Raw genomic sequence first — 20,512 nt, 5'->3', positions numbered from 1 at the left:
AACGTATCTACCAAAGATGGCACACAGCATTGAAAGGCGTCAAAAAAAAACCATGTCACCCAAATCGAGTAAAAACCTACATTTCTTTGATAAGTGATTTGTAATAGATTTTTATATGAGTCTTACAATTATTCTTGAGAGACTGAAAAGTTCTCCTAGGTAACAGTGATTAATTTTTTCTTCATTGTAATTTTTCATAATGAGAATTGAATATCGTTCATAGTACTGATTGGTTCTGCACATCTGAATAACTCCATAGTTTGTTAATTCCACTTCCTCTAAAGATAATTGCACGATTGAAATTGTATTGGATATGGTTTTGTTCATTACCAATCATACAAATTTGGTGAATATACAGTGCATTCCATTTAAAACGAGCCACCCTGAATAACATTTGGTACAATGATTTTCAGGAGAAATAAAAAAACCACGTCAAAAATAGTATGTTACTTTCCCTAGCACATCCCCAGAGCATGCCAGCAATTTTTTTTAATGGATCACCCTATATTGTTTCGCATTATCAGATGCTCCATGATGAGTAGATTTCAACAAACTATAAACATACGGTCTGAAGCTTATGGTTCGCGAGCTACAAATAATTCGAGTTGAAAACGAGCCACCCTAATTAACTTTTGGCACAATGATTTGCAGGAAAAATTAAAAAAAACACGTCAACAATAGTATACAGGGGGACACATTTTGACATACCCACATTTGATCTAACTTTCCCTATCGCACCCTCAGAACATGTCACCATTTTTTCCAAATAGATCAATTATTTTGGATTATCAGATGTTCCATGATAAACAGATTTCAACAAAGTTGAATACATTATGGTCTGAAGCTAAAAGTTTGGAAGCTAAAAATTATTTGAGTTGAAGACGAGCCACCCTGAATGAACTTCTTTAGAGTCTGTTACCTAGGTTCCATAGGTGTTTTTGAGAAGTATACTTCAAAAAAGTCTTATTTTGCCTAATTGAGTTTGAATTCGATATTGTCTTCATTTTCTATTTGTCTCATACTACAATAACGATTGCCTACCAGGTGGAGTTACAATTGGTATTTCTGTTTTTGTGAATTTTTGAGAAGCAATGGGTTTTTTATACGCTTCGAGACCGGATTGAAATAGTGGATTTGTACTACCAGAATGGAAATAGTGCTAAAGCTGCTGCCCGTATGTTCAATGATAACCATCCAGGAAGAAAAGTACGACTGAAATACTTCTCGGAATTATTAAACAAATTCATGGAAAATGGATCAGTTAACAATAAAAAGCATAACCGTTCACGAGTTGTCAACGATGAAGCTATTTGTACTGCAGTTTAAGGGCACGTTAGACTAATGAAAAATTCGCATTCACTTACTAAGTTATCTCGAAAATTAGGAATCAGTCATACAAATGTTTTCACGATCCTTCATAAGTATAAATTTCATGAATTCAACAAGGATGATTTCGATAGACGTATCGAGTTCAGTGAAAATCTCACTGAACGGATCAACTTGCCTCAGAAATTCTTGTAAAACAAATATTTGTTTTTCGGATGAATGTACGATTAGTTTGAATGGAGAGGTGGATTGGTCAAATTGTCGATATTGTCGAATCCCCATTCATAACGTCAAGTTCATAACCAATGACCTCAAAAACTGAATGTTTGGGCAGGAACTTTAGATGACCATATTATAGGACCTTCTTTATCGATGATAATTAGACTAGTGATTAATATTTGTATATGTTGAAGAATCGAATGATACCGTGCATCAATAGGGCAATTGAGGAGAATATAAATTTATTCGAAAACGAAACAGTTTTTCAGCAGAATGGTGCACCTCCTCATTTTGCAGCTCCAGTGAGACCATTTTCGATGATCATTTTCGTGGTCGCTAAATTTGCAGAAGATGGCAACGAATATTTCAAAATGTGGCCTCCTGCAATTATTTACCTATTTTTTATTTCTCCTGCAAATCATTGTTTCAAAAGTTATTCATGGTGGCTCGTTTTCAACTAAAATAATTTGTAGCTCCCGAACCATAAGCTTCAGACCATATGTTTTATTCTTTATTAAAATTTGCTCATCATGGAGCATCTAATAATGTGAAACAACATAGGGTGATTCATTTGAAAAAAAATTGGGGGTGCGATTGGGGAAGTAACATCAAATGTGAATATGTCAAAATATGTTTCTCTGTATACTATGGTTGACGTATTCATAATTGTCCTGTTTTCGGTCTGCATTTGAGCGTTGTTTCCTAACCAACCAACTTTTCCCACTTCCTGTTGTGGGTATTCTCCAAGTCTTGGGGATCTTCAAGCGCGTGCTTCCTCTCTTGGCAAATATTGGATTGGCAAGGTCTCTCTTCTTATTTCTCCAAATCGTGTAGTGGCATGCTGCATCAGAGTTGACCTCTTCGAATTGTTCTAATCGATTTGAGAACTTATCACTTCTCGGTTGAGGCGTTCCAATATGCGTTTGAATCTCTCTCCCGGAACTGATGATTTCAGCAGAAAACCCCTGGAGATGATGTTGTTGTCTCTTGCTATGCACAAGAAACTGAGGTAAGGTTTTTTCTTGGTAAGCTTGACCCTAGTCTTCTCATATCTTCGGAATGAGTCGCTGGTACCAGGTCCGTACCTGTTGTTTAACATTGGTTTGGAGGTGGTTGACAATATTTCATGGTGAATTTCATCAGTTCGCTTCCATTGTCTAATATGATATGATTTGAAATCTCCGAAGTGACAAAAGAAAACGAAAATTGAAAGAAATACCTGAAAAAGACAATTACATCAAGCAAAAAAACCCTGGAAGGAAAATTACAATAAAATAAAAATTGAACAATTAAAATCTAATAAAAATGGAAAATCAAAAGATTTTAAGGCAAGTTACTTCATGATGTTTCGATTTTTAGTATCCACAATCGTCTTCGGGTGATGACTAGACTTATTCCTCCTAGCGGACTGCGATTCAAAAGATTGCATTTACCAGATACCCTGTGAGTGCAGCATATCCTACATCGGTGAAACTGAGAGGCCATTGAAAGTCCGCATTGCCAAGCAGAAGGAACACACACAGCGAGAAGAAACCAGTAAATCGGAACTAACAGAGCATGTCTGGACCCATCAACATAACGTCTTGTGGTCCAAGTTGAGATCATCCACAGGGAGGAACACTCGTTTAGAAGAAAGTTCAAAGAAGCTGCCTCACATGTTGCCCAACGACGCATTCACCCAAGCTAGCATAGAGATACATGCAACATATAGAAACACATAATAAAGCGGAAAACAGTCAACTTCCTTCAAACAGCAATCTTCCACTTAACCCGTGAAGCGGAGAAAGGGGAGGGGGGGATATGTGGAAGCATACAAATAACTGATAAATTCTATCGGAGAAATAAGTCCAGTTATCACCCGAAGACGATTATGGATCCTAACCATCGAAACGTCGTGAAGTAACCTGGCTTGAAATCTTTTAATTTTCAATTTCTATTTCGTCTTAATTGTTCAATTTTAATTTTTTTGCATAATTTTTCATTTCATTGTAATTTCTTTTCAGGGTTTTCTTGATTGATGAAATTGTTGTTTTCAGCTTTTCTTTTTCATTTTCATTTGTTATTTCAGAGATTTCACATTAGACAATGGAAGTCCAAACTGATGAAATTCACCATAAGACATTGTCGACCACCTTCAAACAAACGTTTATGTGAAGTTATTCTACTCGATAACGTTCTAGAAATCATTTCAATATAAATTGAATCACAAATATTGCACGGTTTATTATTGACAACATTAGTGTTCAGAAAGTAGTTGAATTATTGTCTTCAGAAATCTCTAACTCGATTGATAAAACGTGTGTCTAGAACAGTGTTTCAGATCTAGTGCGTGAAAGAAACATTTTCATTGAATTGATTTCACTCGCAGTCAAATTCTACTTCATTCATTACTGTATATGTATATATATATATATATATATATATATATATATATATATATATATATATATATATATATATATATATATATATATAGTAGGGAGGGTGAGTGTATACCCACAGCACTTAGGCCACATGTGACCCATTGTACATCCTCCCGAGGAGTTGTTCTCCTAGGTCATCGTCCATCCTGTTCTTTCCAGGAAGATGGACAAGTCAGTAGGAAACATCTTCTTTATATCGGCAGGTGTAGGCCAAGACTCGCCGAATACACACTCTCTTTGGCAACCTTGAGGTATCTCACGGCGGCCTCCGCAAAGGTTTTGGAAGGTGCAGCGATATTACTGTGGTAGCGCGGCTTCATCAACCTTCCTGGGGATCTCCTAATGGAGGTGTTCAAGTGAGGGCGCTTTTCTGTGAGGGCAGCCGGTTACTTGCTTTTATTCAAGGTGGAGATCTTGGCGCCCGCCGCTGGAAGTGCTCTTGCTGTTGGAGGTGGAGTGGAGGAGGAGGAGGGTGCACTTATAGTTGCTGCCACTCCTACCTCTTTCGCTCTCTTTCTCCTTTTGGACTCGGCACCGCAAATGCGCCGCCTTTGTATTTCATCACGAGGTGATCTGCTTTGTCCAGCCTCATTCCGAGCAGTAGATTGGGGTGGACATTTCTGTTCATCCCCAGTCACCGCCATAGATTGAGCTTAGCACTTCTGTCCAGCCTCGGGATTGGTTTTCGTTCTGTCTGTTTGTTTCACATATATTTGTTCCCACGAGTAGCAAGGAAAGAGTTGGACACCTCTGGCAAAGCCCCGCATTACCAGAGGAAAACTGATTACAATGAGGTTTCGCCCGGTTCCCCAAGAGGAGCGTTCGTAACCGCATATCACCCTGCGGCCATTTAGCTGTCGGCACGATTCCTTACACCTCAGCTTGGGTAGGCTGGTCCACGGTGGCATGTTTCGCAAAGGCTTTTGGGAAGTTCAGTTCCCCTCAACCTTCTTAGTTCTGCCACTGACCAGGAGTCCAGCGATCATGTCCGTAAGGCCACATATTGGCTTGATAATAATAATAATAATAGCATTTATTACCCAACAGTTAAAAACCATTTACAGGGTTAACTAAGTATGTTAAAAAAATTATATCGATCCTTATAATTACAAAGTTACAATTTGAGAAAATGACTGAATATTATAAAATAAAATAGAAAAAAAAAACTATACCAGAAAATTAAAAATTCTCCATGAAATACTGAGATGCAGTGTCAACAATATACTTTAAGGAATCATAATTGATATCACACAAATTTGAAATTAAATTGAAATTATTGCAAATGCTAAAGATAGGTGACTTGAGATACAAATTAGTTCTGGCCAGTCGGCTGTAGAAAGTTTTTGTAATTCTAGTTCTGAAATGAGGCACACAGAAAGTTATAAAAGATAACACCTCCATAGCATCCACATTATTGTACAGTAATTTATACAGAAAAATTATTCCAGCAAGTTTTCTGCGTAATTCAAGACTTTCAATATTGAATGTTATGGTAAGAAATTTATATGGAATACCTCTATCAACCATAAGATTTGAAGTAAATGAACTTCAGGAAACGACGTTGAACTTTTTCAATTAATGTATTATAGCAATTGTTGTTGTGGAATTGGCCGCTGTGGTAGTGCGCCCGACTCACGATCGGAAGACCGTATGGGTTCGATTCCTGCCTCGACCAGATATTTTTCTCGAGAGAATTTATCTGGTTGAAGCTGGGATGATTCTGCAACCGTGTTAGGAATCACACGTTAAAAGGTAAGACCTCGTTAGTCCTTGGCTCGTATAAGTTTCTCAACTTCTGAGAGTTGCCGTTCGTATGGGGGCGACAGCTGATTAACGGAAAAACATATTTTAAACAGATTTTTAAACAGAATTGTAGAATGGAGACCATAGAACAGAGTCATATTCTAATTTTGACCTTACGTAGGCTACATAAAGAGTCAATAGAGCAGATACGTTTGGAAAAGATCTACAATTGCAAACTATGAAGCTATAAACTCTCAAAGCTTCACTTACTTTCGATCTAATATGGTTGGAAAAAGACAAATTTTGATCAAAATATACACCAAGATCTTCAATTGAGTTACTTCGTGACAGTGAAATGGTATCTACTTGATAATTGTACTCGATAACTGACATTTTACTAGTATAAGACACTACTTCACATTTGGATGCATTGGGATATAGTTTGTTTACTTCACACCAAGTCTGTATATTTTCTAACTGTCGTTGCAATTTATTACAGTCTTCAACAGTTTCGACAGGTGGATATATTTTCAAATCATCTGCGAAAAATAACTTAATACAATGGACATAATTACTGAGGTCATTAATGAATAATAAGAACAGAAGTGGTCCGAGATTCGACCCCTGAGGTACTCCAGATGACGGATTGTGATAAAAAGAATCATAGCCGTTATAAGATACAAACTGTTCGCGTTGAAGTAAGTAGGACTTAATGAAAAGTACTGCTGAATTATGGAAACCAACTTGGTGGAGTTTTTGTAGAAGGATTATGTGATCAAGTCGATCAAATGCTTTAGCAAAATCAGTATATATCACATCAACTTGACCACGATTATCTAAGACATCAATAATATTTTGGTTCAATACAATTAAATTTGTTATGGTGGATCTGTTTGACATAAATCCATGTTGTGGCGGAGATATGATATTACGAACTGAGGAATGTACGCGTAGATGACAATTTCGAGAAGTTTTGCAAAGTTCGATAGGATTGAGATAGGACGATAATTCCGAATATCAGGTGGATCTCCAGACTTAAAGATGGGACAAACTCGTGATATCTTCCATAATTCAGGAAAATTATTATTTTTAACTGCAAGATCGAAAAGTGTCAGTGAGGGATAGACCTCGCTTCCCAGACAGGGCCTCCAGTCCCCTGGCCGTTCCCCTATCCGCCACCTGGGGACCCGTCCGATAGATAGCCCAACCCACGGGTTCTGTGTATTGCTAGCTATTCAAAACATAGCTCTGGGGAAAGTTCGAATAGATTATTAGAAACAATCACACAATAAAATATAGTAATTATAGTAAAAATCAACTCAAGCACAATCAATAATATCCCGAAAAATTTTTTCATTCAAATCTGGTCAAATAAGATATAATGGAATGAAATAACATACCTAACTGAAAAATTCTTCACAATTCGTGAGAGGTGTACGAAGTCAGTGAAATTTTCAACATTTTCTCTGGGCTTTTTCCATAATGTACAATCTTAACGTACACAATATGTTTCATCTCAAAACTTTTTATTTCATTTTCTCGCGAATTTACTAGTGAGATAGTATCATTCATTTGTTTTCTCAAAATTCGGTTCGGTTGATTGGCTTAGTTAAATCTTTGAATTTATGAATTAAATAAAATATTTCATTATTGTATTAAATCGCCGCTATCAACTCGTTGAACAATACAGCATTCCCAGCCGTTTCTGGTATTTTTTATATCCGTCACAATGTTGTAATTCATTTTTTAAAGAATTTAAATACAACGTCATCTTCTTACAATTCATTCTCCAGTAGTTCTCTAGAATATTTCAAATTCGTAGTGGGTCCTTGTACTAGAAGTAATTATTTTCTGTACACACCCACATGATGATAGGAAGAATATAATCTGCTTGAACTTTATTGAACTATATGCTTTCAGTCATGGCTGAAAGTAACGTCATTACCACGCGTTCATTGGGAACAGCTGTTGAGGGAATTAGAGATCAGTATGCCGACGGAAAAGCAGCAAAACTATGGGAGATTTTCATAGGTGATAAGAAGTCTAGAACGCTCAACTATAAAAACTTTCTTGTCGGACTTTTGCGGAAGAAAGGATGTAGGAGAATTTTAGATGTGGCATGTGGAACAGGGTAAGTTTGTTGTTCATTAAAATCAAAATAGAAGGTATTGATGTACCAAATATTTAAATATGTAATGAAAAGGGATAGCTGATCTATCTTTTGTATTTATCTATATGATACTTGTTGAATGAGATCTAACCCAAAAAAGTTACATGTCTATTTCAAGAAGTATTTTCTCATCCTTTACGCATTATTTCGTGAAATATATTATGTATGAAATGTGAACAACGCCATTTATGAAAAAATATCTAAATATCATGTCTTGAAAATACTTTTTTATTACATACATTGAACCTGTCGGACATCAAATTCAGAATTCATGCAGAACAACATTGAAAGATTGAACAAGGTTGTCTTGAAGGATATATGTCCTAATTAAAAAAATCTGCCAAATTCATCATAACGAAATTATTCATGTAGATATTTAAGGGGTTTGGTAAGAAATGAAGATGAAGCTGAAATCCAGAATGTCTATTGCAATAAATTGATGAATGTAGCCGTTACTACGTGGTAGGAAATCATAATGAAGGAAAGAGAAATTAAACTTTCTATGTTTTTTACCACTTTTATTTGTAACTAACGTTACTGCAGTTTCGTCCTATACGAACATACTAAGAGGTAAAAACATGGAAAGTTTCATTTCTTTTTTCTTCATAATGTGTATTACACTTGTGGTTGACACCTATAGTATCAGTAGTATGTAGTAGAAAGTAGGAGTGTATTGAGTCAATTCGCATTTTTTGCACCTTCATGCAAAAGTATGAAAATTGTTTAATATTTTGAATAATTTTTAAATTTCAAAATATATCATGAAAAACAATGAAAAGTTTTTGGAAAGATATATTAGATGAAGAAATACTTTTTCAATACTGAAAATACATTTTCTTCTATTTAGTCATTTCTATATTTTAAATTAGTACGGATAATCTACCTAAGCTTGATGTAATGAAATCAATATATTATTTTGAGAGTGTGTCATAGAATGTATTTTTATCAATTTTCTGACTGAAAAACTGAAGAATTCGCTAAATTGAGAATTCTACAAAGCTATTGAAGATAAAACGGTAGTATTTGGCTTTTCTTATTATAGCGTATCCAAATGTAAAGACCCACAATGTCAAACAAATTATTCTGCATATTATGGTTAGCAAAATTTATTGGTTATGAAAGGAGACTTCGTTGTAAAAAGAACGTAGTAAATATAAAGACGAATTCAGTAAATGAAAGGTCTTCTAACTGAAATCATATTTGTGCGATTGTTACTGGCACTGAAACACGATTGAATTCGAATGAACTCAAACTCATTTCACAGTCAAAGTTCTGTCTTTTCAAAGGTTCAATAAAAAAAAATATATCTACTTTTGCGAACCTAAATGTGGACGTAATGTGTTCCTTATTCAAATATTCCCAATTTCCAATAGTTATATTCTCTTCAAATCGCTTTGGAATCTGAAAATTGAAATGGTATGAAAAAATCGAACCTGTTATAGACAAGAAAAAATTCACTCATTTCCGATAACGCTATTGATATATCAGCAGGAACACTCTTGAGCAGATCAATCGTTTGCAATATTTCAGTTCTCAATCAGGAACTGGACAATTTTTCATGCCAGAAATTTGATAAAAATATAGACCATGCGGTGAGACTTTCAATTACAGAAACGAAAAAAAAACTCCTCCAATATGATCACTGAAAATTAATTTGATGTCGGAATCATCATCATACTGATAACTGTACATTGATGAATATATTAGAATTTTTTTTCAGGATCGACTCTATAATGTTATTGGAAGAGGGTTTTGAAGTCGTGTCAGTAGATGCGTCAGATAAAATGTTGAAATATGCTTTGAAATCTAGATGGATAAGGAGGAAAGAAAAAGCATTCGATCGGTGGGGTGAGTATAATTTGTAAATAACTTCAGTGGTAAACAAACATTCTGTTGGATTACATTCACACAATATAATAAGCACAATCTGTGTTGACTTTATCAGTGACTCCTTTTTATATCAGACATCAATTATTCAATATGAGTGAAGAATTTCATTGAAGTTATTTTCATCTGGAGTTCAATTGAAGTTGTTCAACATAAAGGGTTGATTGTATCAATTGACATGATAATTCACTTATGTAAACGCCAACCATGTTCATTTACGATTGGTTTAGATATAATCCTATAACCTATAACAATACCATCTACTCGATAAATTTCATTATTTTGGCAGTTATCCTGTAATGAACGAGATACTAACAAACTGATAACACAAACTTCGCCAAAAAGTAGATGAGCCATTTTGAATGATGACTCCATCTTGATTTCGACAAAAACTCATAAATTGTCATCTTTCATTGAAACTGACTACCAACCAATGATAAATAAACTTTGGCCTCAGTGCAACATACTATGTACAACAGCACTTCTGAAAATGAAGATTGATAGCAGAGGGCCTTATTATTCAGTAACAGATAGTGTCATTCCAATTTGTCAGATCTCATCATATTGTAATGACTCTGAAGCCGGCCCTGACCGATATCTCAGCCAGCAAACATATTATTCAACGCGAAAGGAATGCGATCGACGAACTGCTACGAAAATTATAGATGAGTGCCGACGCGACTAGAGAGATCTGCAGTGATCGTTGCCGATATATAAAACCGGCCTCTCGTCCCGAAATGGCAGTCTGTATCTAGAAAATGAATCGTGCGTGTAAAGAAAGAATTCGAACCGTGAAGATAAATTAAGCGTTAGTTGCTAAGTGTTGTATATAAATTAGTTGTGGTAGTGAAATATTGTAAAAAATAAATTTGTTTAAGACAGTTAATTCTTCAATTCGTTACAATATGGAATTTCACTTGATCATAAGTGAAAGTGAATAACTATTACTCAATCTGATAATTTGTAAGAAATCGAGCCGATTCACCATGGATAACTTTTACTAACTAATTTTTGTTAAATAAAAATTGGATGACATTTTTTTAAAACAGATCCAGGTCAGATATTCGAAACGGGCATTTTTGAGATTGTTTAACTTTACATTTGGTGCTGCCTCGTCTTAGAGATCCTTTTCGTCATCTGAAACATAATGAATGATAACCAATGGCATGACTTTGTATACAGAAAAAATGTTGAGTTTTTGAAAATTCCATATCTATCTGAATTTTATTATTCTATCCCCCATCAAACTTCATGTCAGTGGCAAACAAGTTATTGCTTGACACTTTTCAAGAAAAAACAATATTTTTTGTGATTTTGTTTGCACCAATCCAATATGGAATCATTAATTTAATGTGGCTGGATGCAATATATATATATATATATGAAGATATCTCAAGAAAATTTTAGAAACAATTCTTTATGTTTTTGTGCCAGAATTGTGATCAGTCATTCGTAAGTTGTTGAACCCTTTCTATAGGTATTATATTCTTTGCTCTTGATGGTAGAAAAAGTTTTCTGAATGAAAATCACTATTCGGAAAGGTAGAAACGTTAGAGAAGGCAGTGAGTTCATTGTTTGCTATATCTTTTAATAACTTTCGCAAAATGTTGTTAAATTCTGAATTTCTTCCACAACAATACAAATGAAAATGAAAACAACGCTAACGGTAATTTCTTTGATGCCCACAACTTCTAATGATACAGAGAATATGTGTTTTCGTTTTAAACTTTGGAATTGCTCAGACCGATCATGACCGGTTGTATTTTTTTAAGATGGTCAATATTTTTCAATTAACTATATTAAAACACCCTCTCCAGTTTATTTGTAGATAATTTTTCATATTGCAACCCCAATTCGACCACATGTTCAATTCAACACTAACAAAATAGTATTCGAAGATTTCCGCAGTAATTTTCAATCTCTATTATTTTCAGTGATTGAGGAAGCAAACTGGTTAACACTCTATGATGACATTGAGGATTATCTTGGAAATGGTTTCGATGCCGTAATTTGCTTAGGGAACTCATTTGCCCATTTGTTGGACAATTTTGGAGATCAAAGGGAACAAATGTGAGAGTAATATAATTGTTTCATTAGGTGAAATTTGAACATCTGGTGTAGAATGACCTTGATGAAATGACAGATACGCACTGTGTGCGCATTGTGATAAAAAAATGTCACTTCACATTTGCAAATCAAGTTGCAATATAAGATATCTTCTCAGTAATCAACTTCGATCCTCGCCATTGGGATCTGACTAACAATATTCCATTGAGAAAGTTCTGAAATTCCGAATATATCCGGAGATATCTGGAAAAAACAAGAAATTTCGAAAAACGGTTTTTATTTTTTCCTGGCTCTATTTTTTGGGAGATTTAAAAATGAATTGCACTTCCACATTACCACTTTCTCCCTGCTGAATAATGGTATTTTCAGATTCGCTATCAGACGTTTTGTCTTCCGGCCACCATCATCAACTTCATTTTTTCTTACGGGCACTAAATTGGATTCTTTCTGTTTTGAATAGAACGAGATTTCACCTTTTTCATCACAATAGACTTTGATTTTGATGTTTCTAAATTTGACTTTCAATTTTTTTCATTCAATAACATTTTGTTATTGTATAAGTCATTGAATTTTTGTCGAAAAATGACTTTTACGAATGAAGAAAAAAGAGATATGATTAAAATGTATTACAAATACGATACAAACAGTGTTAGGACATCGGAAATGTATTCAAACTTGCATTCCGAAAGACGACAACCACAAGTTAGGTTCATTTGAAAAGACGAAGAAAAAATATGAAGACAGAATTAACAATCAAAATTCGATAAATGAGGTGTGTATGAGGTAACTTAGGCATTGTGTAATTTTCAATGAAAATAGAACTTTGAACAAATAACAATAGTTAACTAAAATGTAAAGAGAAAAGAAAATCACAGCGAATGCTGTACAATATGACTTGTATAATAACTAAATGTCATTGAGTGTAACAAATTGAAAGTCAAATTTACAAACATCAAACTCAAAGCCTATTATGATAAGAATTATTTTTTTCAATATCTTCAATTTTTTTTTAAAGAATGATAACTTATGGTACATCTGGTTCTATTCAAAACAGAAAGAATCCAATTTAGCGCCAATAAGAAAAAATAAAGTTGATGATGCTTGCCGGAAGACGAAACGTCGGATAGCAAATCTGAAAACACCATTATGTAGCAGAAAAAAAGTGGCAATGTGGAAGTCCAATTTATTTTCGAATGATTTGGGAAATAAAGCCAGAAAAAATTAAAAACCATTTTCCGAAATTTCTGTTTTTTTGCGGATATCTCCAGATATACCCGGAATTTCATAACTTTCTCAAGGGCATATTGTTAGTCAGGTAAATGCGCCACTTTGCCCTAATTTAACCATGTTCGTATCTCTCATAGTTTCCGAGATACCAATGATAAGGATCGAATTTAAAACACCCTCTATAATGCTGCATGGAATTTAAAACCACATACATGAGTTAATTTAGTGTATGATACATTAGCATGAGAAATTTACACGTCAGTCACAAATGAAATTATCAAACGTTCCCAAACTTAGCATCTCCAAAGAAGTAGATTTGTACCGATTAAAGTTCTTCCCTATCACAGGACCTTACAACAACTTTGAAACACGGCACGCGACTTCAACTAGGTAACTATTTGGTTTGAGTTGGGTCTTGAATGACCCTGAACTGCGTCATATGACCTTGATGAGGTTTTTTTGTACTAACTGGAGGTGGTCTGACTTTTCCATTTTTTCTAGTCTCTGAAAGACGCTGCCGCCTCGTGAGCTCATTGCGGTTTTCTTATGGAAGTGGGTGTTATGCTTGAGAAGGTTATACGCTGCTTGCGAGAAGTAATGTGAAGAGAACGTCTGGTATCGTGGGGGACAATTCACTTTTGCATCACGACTTTTGCATCACGATAATGCATCTGCTCACTCGACATTATTTGTTCGTAATTTTTTGGCCAAAAACAATACCATATTCATACTTCGGCCACCGTATTCAACAGGTTCGTTCCCCTTACGAATTTTTCTGATCCAATGGTTGAAGAGACCCATGAAAGGATAGCGTCCAACCAATTGAAGAGACATCGCTGACAGAGCTCAAGCGCTAATCTGATCTGCTTCGAAAATGAGAAAAAAAGCTGACATAGTGTGTAATATCTGAGGGAAACTACTTCGAAGGAGACAGAATAGAAATTGATAAATGAATAAATATATTTTGAAAAAAATTTAAATTCACCATATTTATCGAACATATAGCGTACATTAAGAAATGAAGACATGTTTTCGAAAACTTTGAAGGGATTGAAATAGAAATTGATAAATAATTGACTATTCTCAGAGAAAAATAAAAATTTACCTCATTTTTTGAACAGACAGCCTATGTAAGAAACCTTACAAAACGGATAATACTAAAATTAGAGATCACTGACATTCAACTAGTAAAGAGAAATGTGGAGCAACTCATTCAATTTGGAGTTTGAATAACAAATTAACAATTTACATTCCAATAATCTTTCACAATTTGAGTGGATATGATAGCCATTTATTCATCAAGGAGTTATGCATTGATTAAAATAAAGTAGATGTCATCGGCCAAACTGAAGAAAATACATTTCATTATCTAAACATTTTTTGAAGAGTACATTTGAAGATAAACGTGGAATAATTGATAGCTTATATTTCTCGGAGGCGCAGTGTAGTGAGTTGCGGAAGTTTTTGTAAACCAAGAAAAACCTCAATTGATGTGACAAAAGAAAGTTTTCCTACAGTTCAACCGCGGACATGTGCGGTGCATCCAAGTGCAGAGATGGGTAACACCTGGTTACCAAAAATGGAACACATCACATATGCACGGTGTCACCAACAGGAGCCATTCGCGCATTTGTGGTTTCAGGTAGAAGACCTAGCATTCCTAGGTCTGATATGACGTTGTAGGCAGCTGAAGCTACCTGCGTGATTTCTGGATCCAGGATATTAATACAGATATATATGTTATCGAGTGTGTATGATATAAATTGAAAAAGTGAAGGATTCGTGGACACAAAAACCACGAGAAGTGGGGCAAACCACGTGTTTCTGGCTTTTGTCCTCATCATTCTTTCAAGAGAAAGTTCAAAAAAGCTGCATATATATTGTCCAACGATGCATTTAACCAAGCTAGTGTACAGATGCGCCACTTATGAAAACATTCGATCAAGCGAAAAAACGGTCAACTCCCACCAAATCGGTGAAGCGGAGAGAGAGAAGAACGGATAGGTGAAAACGTTTCAATGACCTATTGATAGTCATCTCTGGGAGGAATACTCCAGTCATCACCCGAAGACGATTGCGGATACTAATAAACGAAACGTCGTGAAGTAACTTAGTTTGAAATCTTTTCAACTTTTATTTCATTTGCAATTCTTCAATTTTTAAATTTATGCTTATTTTCATTTTATTGATATTTTATACCGCAGTTAATCGCCTAATATAATTGTTGTTTTTAGCTATTCATTTTGATTCTCAATTTCACCCCTACGAACGACAACCCTCAGAAGTCGAAACTTGTGCGAGCTAAGGCTTAAAGAGGTCTTACCTTTTAACGGGTTGGGCGATAGCAAGTGAAAATCGATCGTTCTTACTGGGGCTTGAACCATCGACCAACACGGCAGTCAATTCGAATGAGTGAACAAAGCACCCACGTCGAATCGCCTGGCTACCGACTGACCCGATTTGTTCTTTCAGATATTTCAAAACTTATTATATTATATTACACAATGGAAGTTCGAACTAGTAAAATTCACCATGAAACATTTTCAACTACGTTCAAACAAAGCCATTTATGACAAAATGGTTAAGGCTTTCGTGCCCGAAGTTTTCAGTGTGAATATTCTTTGGGTTTGAAGGTCGCGGATCTTCTCAAATTCTTCGCTGGCGCGAGTGGCTAGCCAAACTAAAAAGAATGATTGAGTTCGTCATATGCCAAATTTTCGAAATCAATCTCTTCAAAATCCTCCATCCACAAAACCATTGCATCGCTGAAATTATTCGGCTGATTTCATTCTAATATAGCTTCACACATTCACTTCCATCGTTGAACCAGCTGCCGAATCTTTTTTTCTACACTACTCAAACTCGTTAAAATTGCAAACGTTTAAAGAAATTTTGCTGCAGCCGAATTTTCAACTTCCATTTTTTCTGGATTGAATGGATTCAACTAGCAATCTTAAAATTTCACAAAACACAAATAATGCACAGCACAGAACTTCATGGAACAGATGAAAATGGTATAATGAAATAACATGACGTCCTCATATTTAAATAACATCGCAGGACCTTCTCCTGTACAAGGTTTTAAAACAGGGACTTCCGAACTTTGACAATTGATAACCGCCATTTCGATGTCAAATTAGTTGTCATTTATCCAGTATGTCTTGCAAAATCACCATGGACGGATATAGCAGTCAACAATACGTGTAAATATTAAAATTGTTTCATCATAATGTGCAATTTACTGCGCGATTCGATTTACTGCGCGATTCGCCCATTTCGCGGTCGCCATAATCGTCCTCCCGAGAGTACTATTCCCAATGTAGTGGATGAATTTGAGTCCACTGGTTCAGCAAACGGTCAACCAAAACCCGTACGTCGATGAAATGCAAGATCTCCAGAAAACATCGCCGCTCTCTGTGAGAGTATGCAGGAGAATACGAAGTAGTACATTTCGTGTCGCCCATAAGAACTCTGCTTTTCAGAGACCACAACTTGGTGAATTTTGCGTCGTAATTTGGGCCTGCATCCGTACAAAATTCAACTGATCCATGAAGTGAAGGTTAACGACTATAAAAGACTGACCTTCTCTTCTCTTGGCCTGTATTGGATGATCTGGACACCAACAACTTGTGGTTTAAATAGGACGGCGATACGTGCTACACAGCACATGCCACATTGGATATTCTGTACCAACAATTTAAGGACCACCGAATTCGGGTGCTTTGACCCCTTTAGACTTTTTCTTGTGTGGTTTTCTTGAGTCACAGATGTATGCGAATAAGCTACAAACCACAGCAGTCCTCGTAGACAACATTACCCATGTCATCGGTCAAATAGACGGACATTTGAACAATGTTATATCCCACACATAATGGTATCAATAGGTCTTCCAAATGAATAAAAAATTTCAATGGTATCTCACACACAATTTGTTTTATTTAAATTTGAAGATAGGAAGCGTTTAATGGAAAAACTTATACAATTTTCGAACAGGCCATGCCACAAGGCCATATTTCTCAATGTCATCTTCGTTTTCTATACTGATTATCATATTTTGGTAACTTATTAGAGTATTTTTGATAAAATATCTCTTAAGGACTGATTGAAATCAAAACAAAATAAGGCAGAGAAATATTTACTAATTGTAGTGAGTTACAACTTCATTCACCCTGATGTTGAGGAATTGAAGAAATGAAGTAATTCTCAATCGATTTTTTAATGAATATATTTGAGAGGAAACATAAAAACAAAATGTTACCAATTGAAATTTTAAATTATATATTTCATTAATCATGTTTGTTGCTTTTCTGAAGATAATGCTGAACAAGAAACAACAATATATATATATATATATATATATATATATATATATATATATATATATATATATATATATGTCACCATTATGATACTAATTCACAGATCACGTCAAATTCGTATTTTACAGGCAAGCACTCAGGAACTTTGAAAAGTGCGTTAAACCTGGTGGGCTACTACTGATAGATCACAGAAATTATGATGACATAATCGACTCTGGGAGTACAGCTACGAAATGCATATATTATAATGTAAGTATATGATGAGTAGCAAAACCATTAAGATTTTTGAGAATTTCTCTGTGAACCATGAGTTGAAATTATTGTTTGCCTCAATAGGTGAAAGATACTTCCATGTTCCATTAAATTATCGTTTCAGTTTCTGTTCTTATACACGAATAATTTTATTTCTATTCTGAAACACACTTTTGCTAGTATTTTTATAACAGCTGGAATAATCGAAACATTCTTCTTACAGAGTCTGCATACTACTGGTATAAGGACGTCAGTTTTATTTGTTGGTCGAAAACCAGCACTAGTCACTTTGGATTACTTCATTGATACCTCATCAACAGAAGAAGAGAAAAGTGACACAATCAGTGAATTTGCCAAAAGGTAGGAAATATTGGGTATCTAATGGCATCCGAAAATTCATATATTCAGCCATTAAACAACTTGGATGAATTTATTTTTTCATTTCTTGGGAGGATCAGATATTGAAACATCAAAAAGACTATAAATAAGTTATTTCACGCTTAAGTCGTATTCAGTACCAAATTATTAAAATAAAAAATAAGTCTTTCGTCTTCTCCTAACCCCCACAAATATATTCCTGAGTGCTTAAAACAACTAAATTTTCAACCTCAACAATACCTGAGTGAATCAGTATCTGAATTTTCATGAAGAACAATTGGCTAGCATAATTTACAAGCATTTGAGCATTTGACAGTTCATTACTCAGCATTCTGGAATGTAGGCACATTGTACAAGAGTAATTGATTATTATCAAACATATTTCAATAGACCACATTGAATATATTTCAACATTCATTCATTAACAACTACGAATATTTCAGAATGTCTTTCTCTTTTAGTTTATTAGATGACAGATATGATTCCCAAACATCACCTGTCTTCTGAATTCACAGCATAAGAAAGTAAATTCTATTGATGCCTCAATTTTGATGACTATTATACTCTCTTTCGATTAAAGAGATAAACACTTCATAATCAATCAGTATGTTTAAACATTTAGTTTTCAACTACTTAGCATTTCATAATATGGAATGGACACAACTAACCCACTTAGTTATTGAGTAACTCAATGAACGTCATTGATCTGTTGAAATATTAAATAACATATCTCAAAACAGAATAACAAGTTGATGAATACTTTCTGGGACAATTTTCCACACAATGAAAAGTATATATTCGCGTAGACGCAGAACGTAACTCGGTGAAAATTATATGATTGCGATTTTATATGCGAGTTCACATATATTATCATAAATAACGAATTCCGTTATCAGTTCCATTTATCAATACTATTCCTTGAACATATTTCATACGAAATTGCTTGATTTTGCTTACATAACATGTTTTTTTTGTTTTAGTGAATTCCGTTTGTCATACTATCCACATCGCCTGGAAGTATTTAAAACAATGTTGAGGAAAGCATTCGGCGAGAACTCGGAATATAAAATATATGGAGATTTCAAAAGTTTGGAAGAAGTTGAGGTTCCGAATTTTTATATCCATGTGGTCGAAAAATCCGATATGGAATTCTGATAATAAATGAAATTATTTTTTACTAAATCGATAATCATTCGACTATTACATTATTTTCATAATATATACAAAAGGAACTTCTGACTTGAAATGACTTCTCCATCTTCATACAAAAAAAATGAGGTAATCTCCCAAAGAAAGGAAGAAAACAATCAGTTTCAAAATAAACTCATGACGAAAGCGTGCAGATCATGCACGTCTTGAGAAAGAAAGGTTTTGGCTTTCCCCTTCTCCATCTTCAATGGAAAAAATATGAGAATCTGCAAATAACCTTTCACAAAGATATGTAAATCATAGATTATAAATTCAATGTGTACCAGCTAAAATTTGTAACCCCACCCCCCCAATCTGCGAACTCATAGAAAATCGCTCAGCCTCGTCGATTTTTATTTCAAGGGGAAACACTTCCACCCGATACATCATCATTGTGTTTCCCCCTTATCCCCAGCACCCCCTAGTTCAGAATTTTCAATGGGACTACTATACTTGTGATACTTCATTTTGAAGGGAATTCAATCCCAAATACATCGGTGTACTGAAATTGAGGATCGATCAAGTGTTATTGAAGTTTTAATAAAAACTATGTTTCATCAAGATATTTTTATTTTCAATCGCCCAAAATGTTATCATCGTAGAAAAGATTCACTGCGGGCACGCCACTGTATTTAAAAATAATATGCTTTCCGAAATAATAGTTTGGAAGGTGAGACAGACGTTTCCATGAAAAAAAAATTGTCGACATAGGTTTTTGTTACGTACATCTTTGTTTAAGCATTGGTATATTGATGTAAGTCTTCGATTCACTTCATTCAACAATTTGAAAACTTTCGAAAATGGTTCAAACCATACAAGAGAGAATATCCATTGTAGTTGCGTATTTTCAAAATGGAAGAAGTTTTTTTTTTTTTTTATTTCAAATTTACCCGCATCAACCATACAGGTTATTAGCGGGGTTCGATACATTACATATGTCACACAATATATTTATACACTTCAGGAAAGTAACAAGTCTATCAATGTTCTGTGGGGTGAGGATTCCTCGTAGGTCACCGGGTAAGCCACTAGCACGTCTTTGTCGTTGGTAAGATGGGCAATCCAGAAGAATGTGGTTTACATCAAGGTTTGTTTGGCAGGTTTCACATTTTCTGGCCACATCTCGTTGAAGGAGGTGAAAATGGAAGAAGTGCTAGAGCTATGAATCGAATTTTCAATGAAATTCATCCAAAAAAACACATCATATCACTTCATTATTCAATTAATGAATAAGTTCATGAACTCGGGATCAGTGCTGAATAAAAAACTTGAAGAAGAGAAGCCTATGAGAAATGAAGGGGTCGCTGTTGCAG

At 34.8% G+C, this 20,512-nt stretch overlaps 1 protein-coding gene across 1 annotated transcript in view; it reads left to right on the top strand.

Moving 5' to 3' along the window:
* The window catches only part of Gnmt (Glycine N-methyltransferase), a 39,042-nt gene extending 19,282 nt beyond the window's left edge, over positions 1–19,760 (top strand). Inside the window, exons 2-7 of the mRNA XM_074183800.1 lie at positions 7,632–7,842; positions 9,602–9,729; positions 11,703–11,838; positions 17,510–17,630; positions 17,857–17,993; positions 18,992–19,760. Of these exons, the coding sequence (XP_074039901.1) occupies positions 7,634–7,842; positions 9,602–9,729; positions 11,703–11,838; positions 17,510–17,630; positions 17,857–17,993; positions 18,992–19,166 (906 nt within the window). The 5' untranslated portion in view covers positions 7,632–7,633 and the 3' untranslated portion in view covers positions 19,167–19,760. The remainder of the gene's footprint in view (positions 1–7,631; positions 7,843–9,601; positions 9,730–11,702; positions 11,839–17,509; positions 17,631–17,856; positions 17,994–18,991) is intronic.
* The last annotated feature ends 752 nt before the right edge of the window (positions 19,761–20,512 follow it).

This window comes from Leptinotarsa decemlineata, unplaced genomic scaffold (genome assembly GCF_025532065.1).
Source record: "Leptinotarsa decemlineata unplaced genomic scaffold, Ldec_3_MD MMD2_tig00026345_RagTag_RagTag, whole genome shotgun sequence".
Taxonomy (NCBI): Eukaryota; Metazoa; Arthropoda; class Insecta; order Coleoptera; family Chrysomelidae; genus Leptinotarsa; species Leptinotarsa decemlineata.
The sequence above is the reverse complement of the archived record's forward strand: the minus strand, read 5'-3'. Positions and strand labels throughout refer to the sequence as shown.